The sequence below is a fragment of the Plectropomus leopardus genome, chromosome 20, assembly GCF_026936395.1.
Source record: "Plectropomus leopardus strain MGB_pleo_1.0 chromosome 20, ASM2693639v1, whole genome shotgun sequence".
In the NCBI taxonomy this organism is placed as follows: Eukaryota; Metazoa; Chordata; class Actinopteri; order Perciformes; family Serranidae; genus Plectropomus; species Plectropomus leopardus.
Window position 1 is genome coordinate 18126126 of NC_142195.1, and position 25716 is coordinate 18151841.

General features: G+C 38.5%; 1 protein-coding gene across 2 annotated transcripts in view; it reads right to left on the reverse strand.

The window, feature by feature from the left end:
* bcr (BCR activator of RhoGEF and GTPase) overlaps positions 1–25716 on the reverse strand; it is a 107877-nt gene that overhangs the window by 12631 nt on the left and 69530 nt on the right. For both annotated transcript variants that reach the window (XM_088070955.1, XM_042509140.2), the window contains exons 5-19: positions 23002–23109; positions 20144–20204; positions 19973–20025; positions 18240–18380; positions 10085–10206; positions 9185–9350; positions 8879–8998; positions 8415–8490; positions 8197–8301; positions 7638–7712; positions 7110–7207; positions 5190–5321; positions 1936–1995; positions 1492–1601; positions 502–641 (exon numbers count right to left, since the gene is read on the reverse strand). In XM_088070955.1, the coding sequence (XP_087927081.1) occupies positions 502–641; positions 1492–1601; positions 1936–1995; positions 5190–5321; positions 7110–7207; positions 7638–7712; positions 8197–8301; positions 8415–8490; positions 8879–8998; positions 9185–9350; positions 10085–10206; positions 18240–18380; positions 19973–20025; positions 20144–20204; positions 23002–23109 (1567 nt within the window). The remainder of the gene's footprint in view (positions 1–501; positions 642–1491; positions 1602–1935; positions 1996–5189; positions 5322–7109; positions 7208–7637; positions 7713–8196; positions 8302–8414; positions 8491–8878; positions 8999–9184; positions 9351–10084; positions 10207–18239; positions 18381–19972; positions 20026–20143; positions 20205–23001; positions 23110–25716) is intronic.

The following is a 25716-nucleotide window of genomic DNA, read 5'->3' on the forward strand; positions in this document are numbered from 1 at the left end:
ATAGACATTATTTATGAAATTTACATAATGGAGCGGCTGTCATATTCCCTTCATGTCCAAAATGCATATTTATATGTAATTAGTTCAGAAATCAGTTAATCATTTCACATCAGAGAAAACGCTTCATGTTAACACTCTAAGTTAGATACAGAGCTGCAGAGATGATCACCTGATCAACAGAAATGGAAAGATTAGAAAAAGGGTTTCCTTCAGGTGATGGTCAATAAATCCTCTCAGCCTTCTCTCCTAGAAATGCATGGCAGGTTCAATATTATAACCACAATAGGGGTTGACATATTCAATTACAATAGAATATTTTAGTACGTCACTATTTTTTAGTTTATCTGCCTTCAGTGAACTAAAAATTGTGCTTAAAAATACACACAAAGAGGATTTCAACAGAAATATGGCTGAGTGTCGGTAGAAATGAAATAAAACAAATTTTTATTACATGAAACCTGCAGAAATCTATTACTGTATATAGGTGAAGGCTACACTCACTGGTGTCAAAGGCGGTCTTCAAGGCCTGAATGTCAGTGGCCACACCTGATACCCGGTAGATGCCCACCTCCTCCATGCCCCTCCTTTCAATCTCCTCTAGGCACTGACGGACGATGTAGGGCACCTTAGAGCGCTCTCGCCTGGATGGAGACAAACATCAATAATCACTAGCAAGCAGCGTATATTGAGTAACTCACTGAACAGCAGAAATACTGAATAAATGAAGCACTGCTTGTTTTGTTTATTGAAACAAAAAGATAAAATGAACAAAACTAATTGTTGTGTTTTGCATCGTTTTAAACTCAGAACCCATCGGCTTTCTGTCTGATAACGATAATGCCTAGAAACAATGGCTAATATTCTGGAATATCTGGGCAAAGACTATCTCTTCTTTTAAAAGACAATAGTCACTGAGCTGAGGAACACCACTGGAAAATAAAAAGGTACCACTGATGCCTGACAGACTAATAGAAGCAAGGATTACTGTTTGGATTTTAACAGCCCACAGGTGACCTTGCCTGATAATAGACAAAACTGTCAACTAGTTACACTCAGTTTCCACCTTAAGTGTGATACTGCATTGCAGTGTCATTGACTTTGATAATTGACATTGCATTGGGAAGGGGCAATTGATTTTGATTTAAAACGAACTACAATGTCTGGCATTATTATTATTATTTTTAATGTCTGTTATTATTGAGAAGACATGCTGATTTAAACCAGTCTCAATAGCGTCCATCTTGCCTATAGCGCCAACCGTTGTTTTTTCTTTTTAATTGGCTCCAACTGTGCTACTGACGTATTGAGTGTGTGTGAATGTTAAAGCTGAGTAGCAGGTGGCACGTGTATGGTAGCCTCAGCCACCAGGTGAATGTGTGTGTAAAAGCACTTTGAGGGTCAGAAGACTACAAAGTGCTAAAGTCAGTTTAACGAGTGTAAGTCCAGCACTCTATAATTAGGTAGCTTATGTGTGTTAAAATATCAACTCACTTGGTCACTGTGGAGATCTTGACTCCGAACACACCCATGGGTTTCCGTGAGGGCATCCTCTTTAGGCTGAACTCTCGGCTGGTGAACTTCATGGAAAGTTTTACCTCGATCTGACACAGGAAAAAAAAGGGCTTTGAGTTAAAACAGGTTTATAGTGTTACAGTCCTGACATCTATCTGCAATGGCTTTTTATGATCTTGGGGAAATCTCCTCATGCTAAAACCAGATGTAGACTTCACAGACAAATCAATTGCTGAACCATATTCATGAGACATTTTTCTAAATAATTCTCACAGCTGCGAAATGCCAGTATCAATGCAAAGCTGCACTGGAGCTAACATTGACCCCTAATGTGAGTATTAATAGAAAAAAAGATCAAAATTGTCAACTTTTTAAAAAGGGTAGGAAATACAGAAAAAAAGCATAATAATTTGTTGTACTCACCCCATTCATGGGAATAACCGTTCTCTGCCAGTCTTTGCCTTGGAGAGTTGGAGGGTCCAGCTGGTGGAGGCGACACAAAAGGACAATACATGTTAGTATATACTGAGTGATATTTCATTTGAACTAAACAGATATTTTAACACATACATACAGTCAATTCTTCAGTGTGTTTAACCTCCTATTTGCAGTGGTGGAAAGTGACAACAAGTACATTTACTCACTTAAGTTCTATTCAGACTCGTGTATTTTCATTTCATGCTACTTTCTACTTCTATCCCATTATATTTCCAGCAGTGTAATGTTAGTAAGTACATTTACTCAATTTTGAGGTACTTTACTTGGATATTTCCATTTTCTGAAGATCTGAATACTTCTCATCGTTGCAAATTTGTTAGTTAAGAGAAAAAAAATCTAAAATTTAGGTGGTTTACAGGCCATAAATGAAGGAAAAATATCACTCTTATAGTGATGACTGACTATAGCTCCATTATTGATTTTTGATGTTTATTTACTTTGTTAAGATTATGCCATCTTTATCTACTGTTGTCCTGCTTATTTATTGCTCAGTTATGTCAACACAGCAGTACATAACACTATAATGGCAGCCACAATGCAAATCTTCTTCATAAAAATAATAAACAAATCTAATTTGTTTAAAAAGACTAAATTCATGCCCAAACAAGCACAAACCTACTCAGATGTTAAGATACATGCCATCTGGAGCAATAAAATCTGAGTGCACACACACATCTGACACACTGAAACAAACACACACAGTACACTGTATGTTGAATGTTTACCTAGGCTAAGCCCCATCTGGTTGCGTGCGAAGCTGGATCATGTTTCTCATAACTGAATCTTTCGCTGCTGAGAGTGCTCTTCTGTTTGAGCCGTTTATCTACAAAGAATTACGTTCCACTAAAAACAGCAAAGCTCCTTTTGCTTCCTGATAAAAATGTTTTAAAAGCTCAAGACTTTGGCCAACCAATATGATTTTATCTAAATCAGCCGTCACTGGTCGAAGGTTCAGAGAGCCCTGTGCTGTTTAACATCATCTCTAATAAATCACAAGTCTGTAAAACTAAATTGTGTTAAATACTGACATGAAGCCAGCAGTGTGAGCCAGGATAGTTTAGAAACGCTGCATAAAAAGATAAAAGAAGACAATATTTCTTTACAGCACAATTAGATGGAGACAGGCCTATATATAATATATGACAAAGATCTGTGAGATGACTTGAGATTAACGTGCATGCTTAAAAGAAGAAAAGGTCAGGACTGGATAAAAAATACTTGTATTTCTCTATATAAAGCAGTCTATCCAGGATTGAAAAAAATGCAATGTGTGTTGCAAGGTTTTTAGGCTTTTTTTTTGCAATGAAATCGTGGAGGCATTAAAAATTGGATGCAGCTTGTATCAGTATCAACAAAACTGCACAGTCCTGACTTAATTTTTTGTACTACACTTACAATACACTAATCTTGCATATTTAATCTAACTGACTTTCAGCACAAGCAACAGCTCTGGATGCAACAGCTTGCGTCTTGGTTGGTGTCTTGTCTGTATTCTCTGTATTTTATGGTAGAAAAGCATTTATCAATCGATTTCGCTTGTGTTCCACCAAAACTAGCAAAACACCAGGGAATTGCCTTTCATGTCATGTGACATTAAAAATGTGAGTGGTGTAAGTTCATTAACAAATATAAAATATCTTTTGTTATTGTTACTGTATTATTTTGCTTTTGACACCAAATAAACTATGTGTTGTAAGAACTTATCTCCATAATTTGTTGTGCAGTATCAAATTTTAAAATTTTGAACCAATATAGATTTAAATTTTAAATCCTCACATACAATCACAGACATATAGGACTGAACATTTGTATGTGTATGAGGGAAAGAGTAGAATACGCTGCACCGATACCAGGAAAGATGCCACAGCAAACCAGCAAACTGAACAGTAATCTGAGGGATTTCTCAGCCACTGTGGCTCCAACTGAAGACAGGAGTGGCAGTTTCTCATCCTGGATTTATGAAATTCCTGCTGAGCAACTTCCTCACCACTCCGGGTGGTTTGTTTTGAATGACATCATCTGTCAAGAAGTGCTCATGTGACAAGATTACTGAAGGAGCCACTAGGTGGAGCATGTGACTGTGATTCACAGGTCTGGCAGACGTCAGGCAACAAGGAGACATGTCTGAAGTTGATGCAGTTTGAACAAATTGTTCAGGACACACTGCTTAAAATGAAAACTGCTAATATGACATTAACCTAATGTTGCTTCATTGTTTTCCATGACTGGTTCATTAAAATATCAATCGTATAAAAGGGGACAGTCATAAGCCCTTTCGTCTTGTATTTTTGTTGATTTGTCGATTTTTAACATTTGGTTCTGTATTTTTCTTCTTGTCTTGTGTTTTGTTTATCAGTTCAGAAACCAAAAGAGGATCTATTTGTTTGTTTTTGTGGGTGTGAGGTAAAACAATGCTCAGCAGTGTATAATCCACACACATACGTTAGTGCACACACAAACAAACACACATACCTGCCCGGCTGTGAAAGGAGGAGGTTTTTGGTGGCGGTGAATCAAAGAAAAGACTTCCGACTACATCTTTACATCGTGCATTTATCTTTCTCTAATGTGCTCTTTGTGCTCTCTCTCTGTTGATCTCTTGAGTGACACTTGGCATTATCCAGCAGGCTGGCGCTGTCTTTGCAACCTAATCACCTGCTATCAATGTGCGATCAGTCGGGCTCACTGCCAGACTGCCGAGGAGAGTGTCTGTGGGTTTTTTTGTTTGTTTTTTTTCTAGGATTTTGGCACATTTTAGGGACAGTACACATGATGTCATTTCCACATGTGCAGGTTGGCACTGCTGATACTCAACAACCATTAGAGACACTTGAACCATGAGTAATGTTTTAAACAACTAAACCTGGCAGCACAATGAGAGATCAGTGGCATGAAAATTAAAGCTTTGCGTCATTTTATCAAAAAAAAAAAAATGCTGCACATCCTCCCTGACATGCAATGAGCAGCAATATCTCTCCATTTAACCCAACCCTCACCCATCCATTCCATATTAGGGCAATTAAACTAATCAGCCAATTTTTACATCATACTCAGTTTAAGTCGTTCACTGAGCATTAATATGGATTTCATGCTTCGTGGCTGCAGCGGTGACATAACTGCCTATCAGTAATGAGTCATGTTGGGTCTGCAGAAAGAGGGGGGGTGACGTCATGTCATACCGGGATCTGTCCTTTCCCCATGATGCGGTCTGTGCTCTCTCCATCCTCTTTGTTCTGCTTGGTCTTGTTGTAACACTTCTCATAGCAGAGCAGCCTCAGGGTCTGAGAGCCCTCCAGCTCAATCTCAAACTCCTTTGGGGAAGAAAAAAAACACAGAAAGAGTTGTAGGGAGATTGCTGCAAAAAATGTGTGCAAAAAAATGTGCAAGTTTTAAGTACAATGGCACGAATAGATGTAGGAATAACAACAAGGAAAATCAGTGTCCACCCTACATTTTAATCCTTACATTCTGACCAACATACCCTGTAATTACATACTGGGGAAGCACTCTGCATATGTTTTCTACATCGTTCTGAGGCCCACACTGCATTGGTTCACTTAGCATTCGGACAGATGTGAGTCATCACCAGCAGCTCCTCATTAGTGGATATTATTTCCACTTTGCTGAGCAAAAAATCCTCAAAGATTCTTCGGGACCGCCATGGAAAAAACTGTGCCGCAGATGAACCGAACCGCTGATTGTGTCTCAAAGCTCTTCTTCCTCTGTGGTGCTAACCTCTAACATCCAGCTGTGTCGTTAATGCATTCATGGTTGTACATGCATGCCAGCTTGCATGCATATATAGGATGCATATGTGTTTGTTTTGCTATATGTTTGCAGGGGCTGCAGATGCTCTGTGTTCTCCTCTTGTCATTACTCAAAGATGGACAGATAGCTGATTGCAGGAGCAGATGTCAGATACATGACAAGCAGTGCAAACTGTACCAACAAGGAGATGTGCTCATGTATGTCTAAGTTAGCTGAAAAGAAACCAACGTTATGAAAATAACAAAGAAAATAACATCTTACAAATTACTGCAGGTACTAATTTGATTTTTAGCACTTTTAGCACAGACTCATAATTGATCCCTCTATCAGAGGTCCAGTTTGTAGGCTTTTGGGGGATATATTGGCACTATTTTATGATATGTGTTTTCTTTAGTGTATAATCACCTGAAAATATCAATCATTGTGTTTTCATAAGCTTAGAATGACTTGTTTATATCTGCATTGGCTGCAGGTTCTTGTCTGCAGAGATCACCATGTCATTACCTTAGAATTTGCATTCTGTGCGGTTTTGAGACATTGAGCTTCGAAGTTTTGCATTACAAGTAGTAGAAATGATATGAATCTTTTAATTTTTTAAAATAAAAAAGTACAAAAAAAGAAGTTGTCACAGATGGGTTAGGGTTTGACCAAAATGTCAGACAGAGCCTTATAATTATGAGGTGATGATGTTGCACCGCAAGGTTTCTACAGCAGCCCACAACAGACAAACCAAACACTGGCTCCAGACAGGGCCATTAGTGTTTTTGTGTCTGCCACCATTATAAGCAGCCCCTCTGTGACAAGAATGATGGAAAAACCCTGTTTGTTTGGGGTTTTTTGTTACGTAAAACTGCTCTATTCAGTGTTTTTAGCAGATTCAATAATATGGTGTGTTTGTTTTAGAGAGGAAGAGACCTCTGTGGATATTTTGGCTCCCAGTAAAAACCTACTGAACATCTGGATGTTATGTTATCAGAGGAAAAAACTCTCAAAAAGCACACATAAGTGGGATCTAGGCCAGTGGCCTGTCTCCGACATGTCAAACAGCATCATGGAATCATGGATTTTTAATATGAATCTTCTTTATTCGTTGTTTTTACTGGTTAAAATCACCTGGTCCATTTGTTTTGGAGAGGAAGAGACCTCTGCAGATGACTCAGCTCCCAGTAAAAATCTCCCAAAGGAATTCCAACTGTGAGAAGTTTCAGCTGGTTGCAAACTACAACCCCCCTAAATCTTACACACTGTTCCTTTAATCCAGACTCTGCTGGGACACTTTATTTCAACTGGAATATGTACAGCTGCATGCTGATAATGTACCAGACTCTTACCTCGTTCCATTTGGGTTCAGTAGTGTACCGATACACTCTCGTCTTGGCTTTATTTGAAAAGAAGCCAAAGGAGTCCACCTCCAATGTGCAGTAGAGATCTGATAGAGAGGAGAGGACTGATAAGATATGACATTTATATGATGACCAAAGTGCTCTTTGTAGGTGTATCATATTAGCAATTGAACTGGCTAAATGTTAGGTGTTATCTGTGGAGAACAAATAAGGAATTAGTCACATTCAATCTTTTAAAATGTTTCATGCAGCTCAGTAAATTTTCCAGACCAGCAGCTGAAGACATTCATTAAAAAATGTGAGTTCCTACAAATTAAACTCAAAGCATTAACCTAAAATTAAAGTAAAGTCTGTGGGAAACACAAACTTCCAAAAGTCTCCACCAGAACAAACTGTTCAGCACTGTTTTCCACTGCTCTGTGGTTACATTAAAGTTGAGCTTTTCTTTGTAACTCATTTTGTCTGATTAGTTGTGTTTTCAGTTGTTCGCACGAATGTTAAAGGTGAGTGACTCACTTAAGCTCTGTTTGAGGCCGGAGGCAGAGTGGACGATTACATTCAGGAACCCGTGGAGACCGGGGGATTCATCCTCTGGAAAAACAGTCAGCAAGCAGGGGAAAAAAAGACAGTGAAGAGGGAATTAGAAAAGCATTCAGATCTCTGTTTGTTTTGGAGCAGACTCAGACATGGAAGGAAGGGATAAAACAGCAGTGTACAGTATAAAACACATGGCTTAGACCTCTGTGTACATTTTATCCCCATCTGAATCACAACTATTAATCATAATAATCTCTTTCCAGGGCAATTTTTCTGGCATTTGTGGTTTACAACAGAGATGCTGTACAAAACATGTTTAAAAAAAAGAACAAAATCAAGAAAGTGTGAAAGTGTAATCACACAGAGAGCCCCAAAGAGCTTATAATTTAACTGTGGAAATATCTACCAAATGCACCATGTGGCAGGGTCAAACCAACTGCTGAATTAAAAAGACTGAATGTGCATGAACATAGTATGATAAGGACAACTTCAGTTTAGTAAAACTGATTTGAGTGTTAAAAAAAAATGAGCATCTTACCTTCTTTGTTGATGCTAAGTGGAATGTGGTGGACGGTCTGCAGTTTGACACAGGAGTTGGTCAACATTTGCAGCTCCATGGAAGTCAAGGAAGAAGTTTTCAAACCTTGAGGAGGACAATAAATATTGACTGTCAACAGTATCATGTATTGATCCCTGTATCTACATCACAAGGTTGTTGGATTAGCATCTTGGTTTGGATTGGACATTTTTACTTACATTTCTTCTGCTGTTCCTTTAGTAACTCCCTCCACTCTGCACGTTCGTAGTCGGATGAAATCAGGAAACTGTAACTCTGAACACAAACGCAGACAAAAAAATGGCTGTTATTTTATCACTGATTAATAAGAAGAGAGGTAGACTGAAGAATTAAAAGGGCATGTGTCATCTGTGCAAATATAAAAATTTAAACTCTGCAGTCATTTATTCTCTTTTAGCCAGCTTTAACAGATGTAAGATATCAAACAGCTCCATACTGATACAAAAAAGTCAGAGACAGATCAAGGAGAATTCATTTTAGGGAAGATCAGCGAGGGGATATTGTGCTGGGAATGAAGTGGAGGATGACAAAATTGCAGTGGAATGAGAAGAACAGATGAAATATGGAGAAGAAGAGTGTCCAGGGAGCAGTAGGAGGATGATGATAGAGCAGAAATGATGATGAAGTAGGAGTCTGTCATCACCTTGCCGTTCTTGTTGTAGACTCTGATGGGCATGCTCGGAGATGTTAACAGCAGCAGAGACTCCTGTTCAGACAGCTTCTTCCTGAGACGGTCGATGACTTTTGAACCCTTGTTGGCTCTCTGAAAACACAGAGGTGAAAACATTTGACTGTTTGTGTGGGAAAAATGTGAATCCAATAAATCGTGTAAAACTCTTTCACAACCCAAGAGGACAAACTTAAAGAAAAAATGTAGTTGTCAATCTGAAACACAGACACTTTTTTTAGTTCCTGAACATTTTTTTGTTAAACATTGTATAAGAAGTACCTTCTCTCTCTGAAGCTCACTGCGGAGGTGTGAGATCTTGACCTTCATGGCGTCGAGCTCTTCATCAGGGACCTGGGGGATGGTAAGTGGCTCGGTCTCTTCGGGGCCCTGGAAGGTCAACTCGGTCAGGGGGATGTACCACTTACTGTCATACTGTTGGTTTTTACTGCAGCAGGAAGAGGAGAGGGAAACAGGAGAGGAGATGGATGGTGAAAGGTGAGCATAAAAGATGGATGTGAAGGAGGTATGAAAGGACAGGTGGAGAAAAGATGTGTGTGAGTGAGAGGGATGGTAGGGGAGAAAAATATAAAATAAAATGAGACAAATTAGACAACAGGTTAAATGCATTTATGGTGTAAGTCAGTTATAAGATATGTCATTAATCGTGCCATTTTAACCAAAGAACATGTTTAATTTGAGCAAAATTTATGTCAAACTATATTATTATAATTATCATTATTACAATTCTTTAATCATGATACAATATTATTGTGATTTTAAGTGTTTTGCAATGTACTGAGTATTGCAATAATAACTGTATATAATATATTGCAATGTATTACGTTTTCTAAATGTAAATTCTTTGTCCAAAGGAGAAAACTGTCTTTATCTATTTTATCTAGTAAGATAAAGTTTTAAAGGTAAAGTTTTGCACTTTAATCAGTTGTATTGCAGTAACATGTATCTAGAGGACTGGAAATAGCTTTTTCAAATTTTTTTTTCAATTATAGCCCCAAAAATGAAAACCAAAAAATAAAAAATTGATAACTGGCTTCTTTGTATTGATACAATACTGCCACACCAATTAACACAGTACTATGCTGTATCAATTTTTTCCTCCACCCCTTATAAGATATGGGACATCCAACAGCAACCTGCAAAAACAGTCACATTTCTTACCCTCCGATCTGTTTCTTCAGTTTGGCGCAGAGCAGCAGATCAGTGAAGAGGAAGACGTGCCGCAGCTTCCTGGCCCCCTCCACCAGCTCCACCATGAAACTGTCCTTCAGAAGCTGACGGCTCTGTGGCAAAAACACACAACAGTGGTGGCTCAGTAACACTGTTACAACTTGTGGACAGTTTGCAGAGCCTTTGTATTAGGACTGAGTTCAAAAGCTTCATCCCCTCTTCTCTTTTCCCACCATACCGGCCCTCTTTTACCAGCAGGAAATGCGGAGGAGAAAAGACAAAGAACAGAGAGGAGGAGAAGAGGAGAGACTGGACTTTATTTTCACTTGCTGCTCTGTCATTTCAATTGTCTGCTTTACACAATCATCATTGACAGAGCTCATGTGACACCTATTAATAATCACTAAATATTAATCAAATTGTCACCCCAAAAAGTGTTGAGATTTTTGTCATATATTCCATGAATTAAACTGAATACCCAGCAAATGCTTTTGTTATATTCTGGCACAATCATCAGTTTCCAGGTTACAAAAGAATGAATGAGGTAACTGTAAACTGGGAATCACTGATGTCAGACTATATAATGAGATGTGTAGTACTGTCACTTGCCAAAAGGAGGCAGTGATGCCATTTTCCAAATAACAAAATAACATTTACAAGAATGGACTTGAAACAATAACAGGGAGCAGAGAACTGCCAAACCACAACTCAGTGGTAAACGATCCACTTTCACATGCTCATAACCCTGCTTTTACTTGTGGTGCGGGGTAGAATAGGGTTATGCAGGAGAGGTTTACTACGAAAAAATGAGAAAATAAAGTGTAATTTTGTATTTTTAACTCAGCGGGCACACAGAGTAGCAGGGAAAGGACCTTGTAAATCCAAATTCAAATTTGTCGCTCTCTATTTATTATTTTGATTGAATAAACCATAATTTCTGTGAACAAATCAAGTGTTTCTGACATTTGAAACAGTGTCTGCTTGATTTTAATTATTCTGCAAGTTTCATGCTGATTTTACCTCCTTTATCCCACATATTTAGCTTGATTGCACCTATTTACTTGAGGTTACTAAAACTAATTTTAATGACAAATACATTTAGTGGAATCAAACTTTCGCAAATACATAACAGATAAGAAGAGTAAAAACATTACAGTGTCAAGAAGGCACTGCTGGTTGACTACACTTGGGGTGCAGGAATGTAATGAAGTAAAGTCACTCAAGTACTGTATTTTATAAATATGAGGAACTACTTTACCTGAGCATTCTCTTTTCATCCTACTTTATATTTTTACTACATTTCAAGGGAGATATTGTACTTTTTACTTCACTAAATTTATCTAAACACTTTAGTTACTTTACAGACTAAGATCTTTGCATAAAAATTATCAAATTGTTTATACTAGTACAGCTGCAATGATTAGCAGTCCATTTGCAGAAAAATAAGCATTTAAATTTTCTCTATTTTATCAAAATATTATTATTATTTTTTAAAATTATTTTGAGTGATATTTTGAGTTTGTTTTTTGGAATAACTTGGTGTTTTGTAATTTTGGAATAGGTTTTTTCTAATTTATTTTTAATCATTTTGAGTTTGGGGGTATTTTTTCTGCATTGAGTACTTTTAATACTTTAAATACATCTTCCTAACTTTTACTTGCAGAGTTTCAGAGGTTGGTATTAGTACTTTTGCCTAAGTAAAGGAACTAAATACTTCTTCCACCACCAGGTGCAGGTTTCTTTTAGTAGGAAAAACTGACAAAAGGAATGGCAGCTAATGGGCTATAACATCACCAACATGTGGGGTTTTACAGTCCATTTTCTACGCCACAAATTAAGGACATAAGAAAGAATATTTGTCCACAAAAATCTGCTACAAACTTTTAATATCCACACACTTGCAAAGCCCTGTCAGCAAGCCCATAAAGCATGACATCACACTTTTCCAGAGCCAATTACATCCCCATCTTCATCCTCCTGTCCCCTTCCTCCTCCCCCCTCCATCATGACCACACTGCTGCTGTCACTGCCAGAACAGGCTGAAGTGGAGCTGATGCTTGTGCAGGAGAGCTTTATGTGCTTACAAAACCTGACTGGGCATCTGCTGGCAAAGACACAGATCATGCTGTGTCACTCGGTGTTAACGCTTGACGGAGAGGGTGAAGGGAAGGTGACAAAGACAGAGAGAGCCTGAGAGTGCATCAAAATGAATGTAAATGGCTTAAAGAGAACGGAGAGAAAGAAGAAATGATAGAGACAGAGCAGCTCCCGATTATATGCATATCATGCCGCAGCTTCTTACTGTAGATACCAAACCATGTGACACGACTCCACTGCAGTGATCTGTTAAGGCATGTCATGCACATGCAAGCACACAAGAAGACACTGCAGCAGATTGCAATCATGTTCAAATCCTGGAAATAAGGATCTAATAGAAGTTGAATTCCCCGCTGGTGGATGTAATTATTCATTATAGCAGCTAGATAATGAAGACTGCAATAATGACGACCTGTGATAGATAACTTCCAGATGAGTTGCCTTCTGTCTCTACAGCTTTTCTCTCCAGTGGAAACTCAGATGCTGCATCTGTCAGACCACACAACCACTCATCTCATTTTTTGGTCAACATAGAAATTGCTCTTTGTAAGGAGGTTCTAGTAAGTGTTTACTATAATGTTCATCATTCAGTCTCCATCTCTGGGTTTTGGGACTTTGATACAATGAGAGTGGCACATCTATGAAGTGATTGCACATGCAGTGTAATCCCTGGAGGATATTTTCTAACTAGAATATAAAACAAGGCTCCATCTTGCCTTACTTCTATCAATCTACCAACTGTCACGTCTGTCTATATTTAGGACGAGTACGGTACAGTGGAATGAGACATGAGTCACACTGCTGTGCTTAGGTTTGGCATATTACTCAAATACAACATTAAACTGAAGGAATGAGTTTAAGATACACTGTGAAACTGTGCCTGTAGCCTGTATTAAAAGCACAACTGCACCATGAGCGTACAGCACATCATCAGTCTAATCTCTGGCCAATTGGGCACTGTTATATGAGCGCAGATTTAAGGTTTAAAGGGCATTTAATCCACTGCCAATTACATTTATAGGGATTAAACTTTCATATGTAAAATATGAATAGATATAGAAACAAGACATGCTAGCAGCTCTGTTATGAACAGCAGAGCTTTGAGCAAAAATGTTAATGCCAGGGTGCTAACAGTCTCATGACAATGTTAAAAATAAATGATATGAACCTTTTTGTTTTCTAAATAAAAAGTGCAAAAATGCATATGACCTGAAAAAAACAAAACACCTCACACCATGCTAATAAGTTGTCCCAAAATAAAAATATATCAACATGGAAATAACTCTATTGTGACATAAATGTCAGATAGAACTTTATCATATGGTGACAAATTGTAGTGTTTGTGTTTGTTTCAATGACGCTGTGGTTAACATATGGTAAGGTTTAGGTTATGTTTAGGAAAATCATGATCTGGGATTTTAAAGAAAATGTTTTTGTGGAACAATTTCAACAGGAAACATAGCAATGTCTCAGTAAAAATAGTTTTTTTTATTTTTGTTTAAAGGGATACCATTGTATATATTTTATTTATTTATATATGCAGATACTTTTTATAATGATAGAGAAGCCACATTGCACATATATCTTTATACATTATAGCTTTTATTGCTTTATTAGTAAACTTTGGGTTCCTTTAATAATTTCTTTTAGCTCTTTGTGTTTAGTTTTTTAGATGTGTATGCTTTATGTTTAGATGTCTCTTGTCGTGTTTGATTGTGAATGTAGCTGTCGTATAAAGTAATTTCCTTTGAGGATCAATAAAGTATCACACTCACGCATATATTTTTTTATGGATGCAATCAAAGAAGAGCAACAAACAAAGAATTTCGTTCTCTGAATATCGAATAGAAAGTACAGCAGTAGATTAGTTTGGATTACTGTACGCAAAGTAAGTGACAGATGATTTACACTGACTGATGCAGATTAAAAGGAAGCATCAGCAAACTTGCTGCACACAGGAGCAACTAGATCTGTCTAAATGTTCAGGTGAGTGGTCTGGACTTAAACTGAGCCTGCTGAAAAGCTACACTGCCCATGGAGCCTGAGTGATAATCCTCTCCCTCATTGATCTCATGATAAAGAGATAAAACAAAGTGAGGGATAACAGACAGATTAAGCAACTCTTTCACCTGTACATTGAAATCTGCCATTAAAACACCCTTAGCAATGGTTTGGACACCATAAAATCAGAAATAAGAGATTACGAATATCTTTTTTTAAATCAGAAATTGAACAGAAAAAAATCTAGTAGCCTTAATAATGCTGTTCTCATGAGTTTTATTATTTTTTAAAACTGAATGAATTATTTGAAACAGTTTCTAAATGCCTGTAGATAATTAAAAAATAATTAACATTTATCTTTGGATGCAGACACATATTCCAGTTAAGGCTAATTCGCACATCAGTAATCTGATAAATTTAAAAATGTGCTTACGCTGCTGCTTTGCTCTGCTACTGGGGAAAAGACATCCTTAACAAAGCAGCTGTCTCAGCGCATCAGATGACATTTTCATAATATTGCACAGCCAGTAGGAGAAATGTGACATTCTCTATTTCTCATAATAGCTGACCGGAACATCAGCAACGCCAACGTGGAAGCAGAGCGACATGCGGCAGAGTGCACTGACAGCACAGAACGCAGATTAAATATTGACCATCTCCTGGAGGAGCCTAGCTGAGAGCGTGTGCGCAAGTAATGGCATGAATTTACAAAAGATCCATGTTTATTTTTAGAACTCACGCTTCAAGGGGCATCTCTGTGCTTGTGTGTTTTGCTGTTTTGTGTGTGTAAAACGGTGTGTGTGTGAGTGAGTATGGGGAACAGTTTGTGTAATGATAGAGTGAAAGGCAGATGTACAGACAGATGAAAGTGGTTTGCATTTCTACTGGAAATACACTCACATAGTCAGATCAGGAGTATTTCTTCTCCCACAGGCAAACAAAGCAGAGCGCGGAGGTGAATTGAGATTTAGTCAGCGCCATCATTTGCATTTTAATTAAGCAGCCTCTGTTTGTCCCCTCCCCTCATCTGGCTGGGGCAGGGCCTCTGGGGGCCACTTGCTCTGCTCCTGCATGCCTCCACTGAACAAACCACAGGTTCCCCCCTCAGTCCTCTACAAGTCAGGTCAGATCATAAATTAGCTGTTTCTTATTTTATTATTTGTGCTATCTCGAAACAATAGCCAGAAAAAAAAGTATGTTTCTGCAATTCACAGATTTGCAGAAAAGGTTGTAACGGAATGAGAGTTTCAAGGTACGGTAGCTGTCTAAGAAAATATTGCAGTGTCATGGTATTACCGAATTATCGTTACTATCAGTTACAATGACATTTGAAGGAGTGAAAAAAGAAGATATTTTTTGTTAAACAAACCAACAAACCATTGTATTTAATGAAAGTGTAAAGTCTCCCTTTTGAAAGTAACTGAAATAAATGTGAGATTTGCCACTGCAACGTGAGTTGTACGTTATTGGATACGTTGAATCTTCAAATTTCAACAACACCCTGGTTAAGATGTGGTTAGGTTAAGGTTTTTGTAAAAAAATAACTGCTTTTTGTGTCTCTATCCCCTGTGGAAACATAGCTGCAGGTCACTAACAAAACACATATTTGGAAGCTAAAAAAAGGCAGGAAACACCAACCATATAACCCTAAATTGACAACCACGTTTGGGGGCTAAAATGCTGCAAGAATTACTGGTCAATGAAGAAAACCCATGTTTGGAGGGTAAAAACTGCAGGGAACATAGCCATAGTCGCTAGTAACCGTCCATGTTTGGGGAATAAAAAGCTGCAACACAACCACAGGTCAGGTCAAGACTACTCTGTTTGAGGGCTAAAAAGCCAGACAAAACACAGCCAGGGGCCACTGAAAAATCCATGTTTGGGGGATAAATACCTGCAAATAACAGCCACAGGTAGCTAAAAACACATTCACATTTGTGGGCTAAAAAGCTGCAAGAAACACACCCAGTTTTGTAGTTTGTTGGTCTCAAACAGTGGTCTGCAGCTGGGCAGGTGTCTTGCCTACAAGTCACATTAACTTCCGAATACAAAGTCAGCTCATATACAACCTCACTTCAGTAACACTATGATACGGATCAAACCTAAATGTAACATATTTGCACAATGATCAACACTGATCAGTGTTGCCTCTTCTAATCAGCACCACAACAATCAAACAACAGTCATGTTCCAAAACTATTCCCTTTACCCTTAAACCATTTGTGTTAATTTAAGTCTGAGAACGACAGATTCACAACCACCCTTGTGTTTATAGCCTCTGTGTTCCTTTGACATTTCTGATTGCTCACACACAGTTCACACCAGCAACTAAAGAGCCCTGTGTGAAGCCAGAAAAAACTCACTTGCAAATTAACAAAAAGCAAGTGTGAAAAACACTCATTAACTTTGTAAAACATCAGTATCGTTATACAGTATCCTACTGTAACACTGAGAGATAAGAGTACAGATTCAACAAGAGCGACTGTTTAGGGTGTGCTGACTTGGTTGTTTAAAGCTCAAATTACTTGATCATTTCATGCAATAGAAGTCATTGAAGCAGCATCACAAACACATCTTCTCAACTAGAAATGATTAAAGTTTTATTCTTGGCTGAAACAATCTCTTGGTTTGAGCATCGTCCTCCTCATTAAATGCAAGACATCAATTTTCCAGGTAACAGCCGTCTTATGAAGCCCATTATACTGTATGTTGCAGCTCAGCTGATGAAATGTAGACAAAAACCTGAGGCATATTCTATACTCTAAGGTACAATATAATGAGCCCCATCGATTTCCATGTGCCGCTTTCATGTATCCATGATAAATATTTGATGACTGGTGTGGAGGTCTGGACAGACTGGGATGGAACTGGGGCCTGCGGGGATAGGAGGGGAAGTGTGTGTGTGCACGTTCAAAGGCAAACAGGAGAAAAAAAGCAAGTGAATGGAACAGAGTAGAAAAGTGTGTGTGTTTGTGTATGTGTGTGTGTGGAGAGGGTGCGGTAATGACCCCCCTGTGAGCAGAAGGAGGAGCCGGCACAGCCTCTTTTGCTCGTACGCTCCCACCCACCATTTATGAATAATTAACTTGGAATCTGCCAGTCAGAGCGGACCGGTGGCTCATTACAGGGCATTATGTACAGCAGTGTCACGCAAGCTATCAATCAAGAGGAGTCCATTCATGTGCGTCCAGTCATCTCCGGGGATGACAGAAGCACTGGGGGGTAGCTCGTGTGTGTGTGTGTGTTTGGGAAGATGGAGGCATGGGAAGCCACCAGAGAGACACAGAGCAAACAGAGAATCCACCCTGCTATGACCATATATGGGCACGGGCTCTGCTTTAGGCTGCAGATTGGCGGCAGCCTAAACACTCATTTGGCAGTGACTTCATGGTCATTTAGGGGCGGGGTTATGTCATCATCATGCACAACATCAGAGCTGCAAAGAGTTAAAGTGATGAAAAAATGACTACATCTTTACCATCACTTGTCTTTAAAGGATTGTAGGAAATAAAATTGCTTTGTATCACCTTTGAGTCTTATTTGATTAAAAAAGTCAGATTTGTTACACAGACACTGCATAAATTATATATTTATGTTTTGGTATTTGTGCCAGGTCATAGTTGTGTTGTCAGAGATACCTTAAACAGAGTGTATATTTGCACCTGGGAGAGAGTGGTCACTACATCTATTTGGTTAATTACACCCATTCCTACAACACACTATTGTGGAGTTTTACTATTACTACACACTGTGATTGACTTGTACTCATTACAATAAAGTGTAAAGGTCGGAGGCAGTTAGAATTAGGGCAAAGAGTTAATGGTTGCTGAGATACTGTGCTCACAAGAATGGGACGTAAGAACGCAAGAACGCAAGAACGCAAGAACGTACATACATATGGACAAGCCGAATGCAGTTATTGCTGGCGGGGAGGCATTTGTGTTTGTCCAGTAATTTAGAAGGCATTAGAGCCAAGTGACATGTCATTCTGCCTATTAGCTGTCAAAGAAGAGAATGCCAGTAAGGTATAAAACTGGGCTTCGCTCACCTCTCCCTTCTTGACGGTCATTGACTGCCGTCGGGGCGTCGTCTCTTCATTAATGCTGGACAGGAAGTTCTGTGATATCCGCAAAGCATCCTGCAGAAGCGGGTGATCCGGGTGGCTGGTGGGTGTGTGCTTGAGCAAGTCCTAAAATATGACAGTAGATGGAAATATTGACTTTGACCCGGTAAAAGAACACATATTCAGATATATGTTCAGTATTTGAGAACACATTTTAGTTTAGTTCTTTATTACACCTTGTAGAGCAATTTGATTTACGGTAGAGGGCAAAAACACAACCACAACATGTAAGAGGACATGGGACAGTAATCACAGCAGTTAAAGTCAATGACTAAATAAAAAATATGCATCTATTTGTTAAGATTTTTAAACCATTAGAATGATAGCATTTATAAAATGATGCTGAGCAGCCAAAGTTTAGTGCAAATAAAGTGCATTCATTGCACATGAAACACAGAGACAGCAATAAAATGTACATGTTACTATGGGTCATTCAATTGTGCTTCTTTTTCCCCATTTTAGCTCTTTGATGCATTAACTGACATCCTCTCATTCAAAACTCATGTCTTAAATGCAACCCTGCTTAAAATAGTATGTATAGGTTATTACTCTTTTATAGATGCAATAAACTATGCCCTAAATCCGCACAGTTAATGGTGACATAAAGTTTAAAGACAGTCTTCTACAGTCACATACCCTGACTCTGACCCACTGAAACACAAAACTAACAGTGCAGTGGTAAAATATGTTCCCATAGGAGGCAGTCAGAACACAGTTTGTGACTAATTAACCCCGTCTCTTTCTTTTTTAATATCTAATCTTTAATCTGTCACATATCTAATACTTCCCAGCATTATAACTGTAATTGTTTGTCTATAGAGACTTGGGTTGGGTGCTGATGGAGAACTGTTTTATGGAGATGGAGATTTGTTAGAAACTATTCTTTTTTAAATTCTGACAGTGTTGACTAGTTGGGTTTGGCCACCATTGTCATGCCCTCTAGAGTTAAATTTTGAGCAATGGTGGTGGAATGTGATGAAGTACATTTACTCAAGTACTGTACATAAATATAAATTCAAGGTACTTGTCAAGGTATCTGAGTCTGTTCTTGACACTTTATACTACACTACTCCACCACATTTCAGAGGGAAATAGTGTGCTCTTTACTTTACAACATTTATCTAAACATTCAAATAATCCAACAGTTTATACATGCTGAAACGATAAGTAAAATAATCATAAAGATGACTGACAGACAATTAATTAACAGGATTTTTTTTCAAGATGATTTTTTTGGCTTTTTATGCCTTTATTTTAACAGAACAGCTTAAGCATGACATGCAGCAAAGTGCCACAGTACACGGGGGCGCCCACTCTAACAGGTGAGCTAGTGGGAGCCCAAATTGGCAACTATTTTTCACAAACATTGAGGTAGTTCTCTAATTTACTGTGTGAGTTTTGGGGGGGGTTTTTTTGTTTTTGTTTTATTTTTTTGATTTGTCTGCAATGGGTACTTTGAAATCTTAAAGGTACATGTTCCCAATTATACTTTTACTATTATACTTTTACCTAAGTTAACATTTTTAGTGCATGACTTTTACTTGTAACAGCGTATTTACACAGCGAAAGATCTTAACTCTTTTTCAACCACTGCTCAGCAACATTATTATGTGACAATATTAACATGTGCCGCTGCTGTGGTGCTCACTCGTACTTACATGAAGTACCAATGTGCTGCGAGTCACTCTGTCCACTGGTTTATACAGCAAAGCTGTGCATGAAAAAGGAGAGAAACAAGACTGAATCATTTATATGACTGAATGAATATGCATAGTTATTGTTATATTTTTACAGAGAGAAATGGTTAAAACTAGCATGATGGGACTGACCTTCTAAAGAGTTCTTGGCCGTCTGGTCCTTAGAGTCCTTGGGGCTCCTGACCTTTAGGTTCTGTTTGAAGACACACACACACACACAAACAGGTTCAAAGAGGAAAACACTTAAAAAAAGACATTTAAAAAACAGTTTAATATGGTCTTGCCATATGAAAACATGGTGAGGTTATTATTCTTCCTCAAGCTCTGAGGTCATCCACTTCCAAATTAATTATGCCATCCTCAGCAGCTTCTCCCCCTCCACCATCATGCTCAGATGGCTCAGAGTCATGCATCATTACTTAGGCCATTAACAACCGCCGATGATGAATTCCCCATCCTGCATGTCGACACCAGCCTCAGTGCTAACTGGTAGAGCTCATAAAACATAGACGAAGACTGATGGTGTACCCGAAAATACGTGAAAGAACATGTGTGAAAAAGAGCTCAGAGACTGCTGAACACACTCTGTTCGACACCAGACTTTACTTTTATCCTCCTGACCTAAAGATTATCAATTAAGACATGTACATTTGCTGTTTTAATATACATACTGTAGTTCAAATAAAGTTTTCAGCAATGAGTAACATTTATACTGATGAAACATTACTTGAAATCAGTTTTGTAGCTGCTGGACATACAAACATCCCCAAAATATATGAAGAGAGATGTAATACTGTCTGAACTTTGACGATTTCCACCCTCACTAGAGTGTCTGAATGTAACATTGTAGGGAATGCAGATAACTAGTCAATTTTCTTACACCAGCCTCCAAAACTAGATCGGAGGCATGAAAATAAGCATTGTCTAGGATGAAAGAAATTGTTCTGAGCCCTCAAAGCTCAGAAACTTGTGTTTGGGGAAAAGATTAATGAACAAATTTATTATGCTGTCAAGGCTCATCTACAGTCTGCGTCAGTGACACTGAGCTTAGATTTTCCCGGTCAGCGATGAGAATAAGACCGAACAACCATCCTCTGCATCGTCCCCTATTTAACTGACATACACAATATTGCCTCTGGCAGCATTTGTACACAAATGTTTGGCAGAACATGCAAATTTAAAGGCAGGGAAATGCTAAAAGCTGTGTGGGTAAGTAATAGAAGAGCATTTTGCTGGTAAAGTGCATCAGGGAGACAATTGTTAAGCAGTGGCCATTCTGAGAACCCATCAACTATTATCTGACAATGACGAGCCTCTGGGGGCAATGGCCAATATTTCGGGAGTTCTGGTGCAGCCAGTGGATATCCGGACCAAGATTTCCTCCTCTGCGGCCGGTCATTTCGGCTAATCTCTACAAAGATGTATTTGCATATGAATGCAGATAAATAGAAAATGCTAATAAAAAGCTAAATTATCATCAGATGATAGCCAGTGGGTTTCTTTAATGCATTTCGGCCAGTGCATATTGCCTTTCAACATGGACTTTTTACCTGTTGCTCAAATGTGATTTGTCAATACTACTTGGACTACAAATGGAAATCGGAACACTTCCAACATGAAAATCTTCGAAATTAGCAGCTTACTGTCACTCTGAAGTTGTCAAAGTAGGCCACTTGTGTAATGTGACGGCACGTTTAGCGCCTGTATGACATACACTGGGCTTTCAACCAACTCAAATGTAAACCCATGTGTATCATTAGTAGACATTCAGAGCAACAAGCGTAGTATAAAGAGCTCTTAAGTCCGCTTAGGGCCAGTGGGAGGGGAATTGGATGGGTCCAACAAGTACAGGACTTTGACCCAGGAGACCAGTATTTGTCCTGTTTGAAAGACAATGTTTATGTTTTGTCGCATATTCAGTCATGTGTCAGTTCATGTAAACAACATTAACCACAGTCTTTTCCTAACCCTAATGAAGTAGTTTTGTTGCCTAAACCTAACTGCCGCCCCCTTCTTAGTCACAAGTTGACTCATGTGACTTACCGCCAGCCCCTGGCATCATTAACACCAGAGGGTTCCACCCAAGCATCAAAATATGAGAAGTAGGGATGAGATCACATTGAAAATAGATTCTTGCTATGCAACACGTCTGAGACAATTTCTTTTACTAACACATAATTTCACACTTTGTGTTATCTATTTTGTCATTTTTGTGACTTGGTGTGTGACAATTTTGACCTGACAAAGATCCAAGTCGGATCTAAACGTTGTTTTCAATTAGCTTGTGTGGCACAGAGTAAGTGTGCAGGCATTACTTTTTTCCTAAGGGTACGCTGTTTTTTTAATAGTCTTGAACCCAGGTGATGTGCCTACAATTATTTTCCTTTGACCTTGTGATGCTCCCTTTCTCTTATAAACTGTGCAGCTGCAGTGGCAGCAGGATGGACTATTTGTTATTGTAAATATGTAGACAGCCACACATGACCAACTGTTTCATGTTAACATAATAGTAAGCAATGGTGACCATGACTTTTCCATTATTATAATAGCAACCACAGCAACCACACTAGAGGTCTAGTATTCCTCACAGCTTGATGCCTTTCAGTATCACAACACGTTAAATGTGCCGTAGTAGTAAGACGAGAACATCAGTCAATATATCACATCAGCAATCAAAAGTTAGAGAAAGAAAAGTTTACTTTTTTACATCTACAGCATTGCTGTACACACAACACAACTTGTAAAACTCAATTGGATAATTTGTTGGTATGTAGGGGGTTAAGTGCTTGACTAACTGATTTTACACAGAGGTAAAATGATCCCATATGCAGCTTCAACCTCTGCAACTTCTTTAAGGTAAAACCTAAATCAGCAACTGTTTACTTTTTATCCAGTACCTCTCCCACATCTACACTACAGCTTTCAATAATATAATAATAATAAAAATATATTACTATCTATACAACTATTCTTTTCTCTTTCCTTCTTACCTCAGAGATTTCAGCAAACTGTGTGTTAGCCTGGCAGCACTTCTCTGCCGTCTCCACAGCCAGTTCATAGTTGTCCACAAATGCTCGGTAAACTCCAAGTTGGCTGGCCTAATGGAGAGAAAAAAAGGAACAATGGACGGATGTTTTTAATTAACATAGTAGACATGTTGAGGTGATTTTTAGTGACTGTGATTTGCAAAGAAATAGCTCTGCCTGCAACCCATCCTTAAAACCCAAATACAAATTTGAATACAGTGACAGTAAACTCAAACTCACCTTCTTCATAGGAGAAATAAATAGCTGGCAAACAGCGTTGCCTGCGTTCTCAGACAGAACAGTTAATTGTAAAAGCAGTAAAAGCACTGAAGCCCCTCAGACACATCCAAACACTCAACAGTCCTCTTCAGTACTTCCTTTAACTTCCATCACTTCATGTTTATGTTTATGTTTATGTTTATTGAGGATCCCCATTAGCCGACGCACAAACGCCAGGCTAGTCTTCCTGGGGTCCTATATACTTCATTACTTAACATCATGCAACTGCAGAATTGCTGCTGCTCTAAACATAACAATTTTCTAAAAATACCTTGAGAGTGATGTCACGTCTTTTTTGGACATTTACAGGCAACAAACTAATGAAGAAAATATATTAGAGAGACATTGGACAGCCAGACAAATGGAGACACAGAACTATAATGTAAATTGCTGAGTACATACCTTTGTCTGAACTGTTATTGTAAAGCTTCCATTTAATAAATGAGTATAATTGTGAAAATACTGGAGGGCATTGGCGAGTCATTTCCTTTCTTTAAGTCTAAACAGTGGCGTCTGAAATATTTGACATCACAAACAGACAAATCTTTAAATTATAGATAATATAAAGTCCCCCCCAAACCTCAGTGTAATTAAAATACTAAATTGCAATAGTGAGCTTTATAGGCTAATCCCTTAAATTTCATATCAGGAGATTCAATCCTGTAAGCCATGTCTGAGAGACCGTATATGACTTCCAGACAATCTAACCAAACATCCAACAAAAGAAAGACACAGATCATAGTCACAACAACAGCAACGTAACCATAGTGCACCTCCAGCCGGGCTGGTTGCCCCGGCAACCGTTGAGACCTGCACTGTGCTGGGGTGAGTAATTAATGACTGGTGTAACGGAGGCTATGAAAGCACATTTAGGAAGCTGGATGGCTGAATAAAACTCCAGCAAACGCTGCCTGCCAGCACTGCGATCCATCTCGACGGTGAACAAAAGGACAATCAATTCTCCTGAACAAAAGCCGAAGGAGGGGAGAGTACAGTGGATATGGGTTTTGTGAGAAATGTTGAGAGCTATACACACACACACACACACACACACACACACACACACACACACACACACACACACACACACAAACTTCTATAAAGAATATCAAATCAAATATCCCAGAATATCTTACCTGGGTGTACTGAACATGTATTATTACCTTTGAAGCTCTCCATGACCTGTTGTATTGTTAGAGTTCATACTTTCTAGCTCCATATGAGCCTTCGTGAAGCAATAGTAATTTGGGATGTTCTTTGTCCTTTACAGAGACCAAGCTTAAATGGTAATGCAGGTTTATAAAAAATATAGGGCTTAGCATTATGGAGAAAATCAACTATCATATTATTTTTGACCAAATACCTCTATCTCAGTATTGTGACCATAAGGTAGTGTTGACTATTGGTAATCCCCGACCCCCCCCCAAAAAAAAAACACAAGGAGATTTTTGATAATTGATTATTAATAATGTGGATATCATGAAGGAGTGGGTAAATGCATCAGATAATAGAACAGCTAGAGCATTCTGGTAAATTAAGAATATTAAATCACTTAACTGTAATTCAGCCTCTAAAACCAGGAAAAGACAACATTTATGTTATTAAGATTTTCAAAATTAGGCCAGCATCTATGTCTCATGTCTCAATATCACTATAATACTGATATACTGCCCAAACCTACACCTGCGGTCTTATTTTCCTTGTTCTGGTCATTGTTTCTATCTGTTACGATGGCACTGTATGATCAGAGAGGTTGTAAACAAGCTGACAGTTTAGCCAGATAATCTAAACCACTTCATCTGGCGGTCGAACCAAAAGTGAGTGCATCCAGAGGTTTACAATAATCCCACAATGCATTTGAAAACTCTTTATGCACAACCACTCTAAGTACAGTAGGCCAAAGCTGAAACAGGAAGTTAGTCTGTACATTATGAGGGATGCAGAACTATATCAATGATTCAAAGTCTGAGCTGGGATTGTCTCCACATGGTTCTCAACATGAAGCTGGTTGAGCTGGCAGCTAGCAGCTAACATTGCTAACAATGGCAATCGCTGATAGAGCTAACTTAAACTGGGATTATGCCATAGCTTTACTTTGGAAAATAAATGTTTGCTGCAATATTAACACTGGATGCCATATACAGGACCTTCAGAAACCAGTCTGAATGTTTGCCTGTTAAGAATTATGATAAAGACTAATAAACCAGACCCAAGTTGCAACAAACCCAGAATATTATTTTAAAACTCAGGGGCTCAGAGACTTTACAGTCAGGGCCCTGAGACACTGGAACAACTTGCCTCAGGAAGTGCGACTGGCTGAGTCAACACTTTTACTGTTGATTTTTAATTTGCTGCCTCGTGTGAAGCACTTCATAATTAGATATTTGAAAAGTGCTGTAC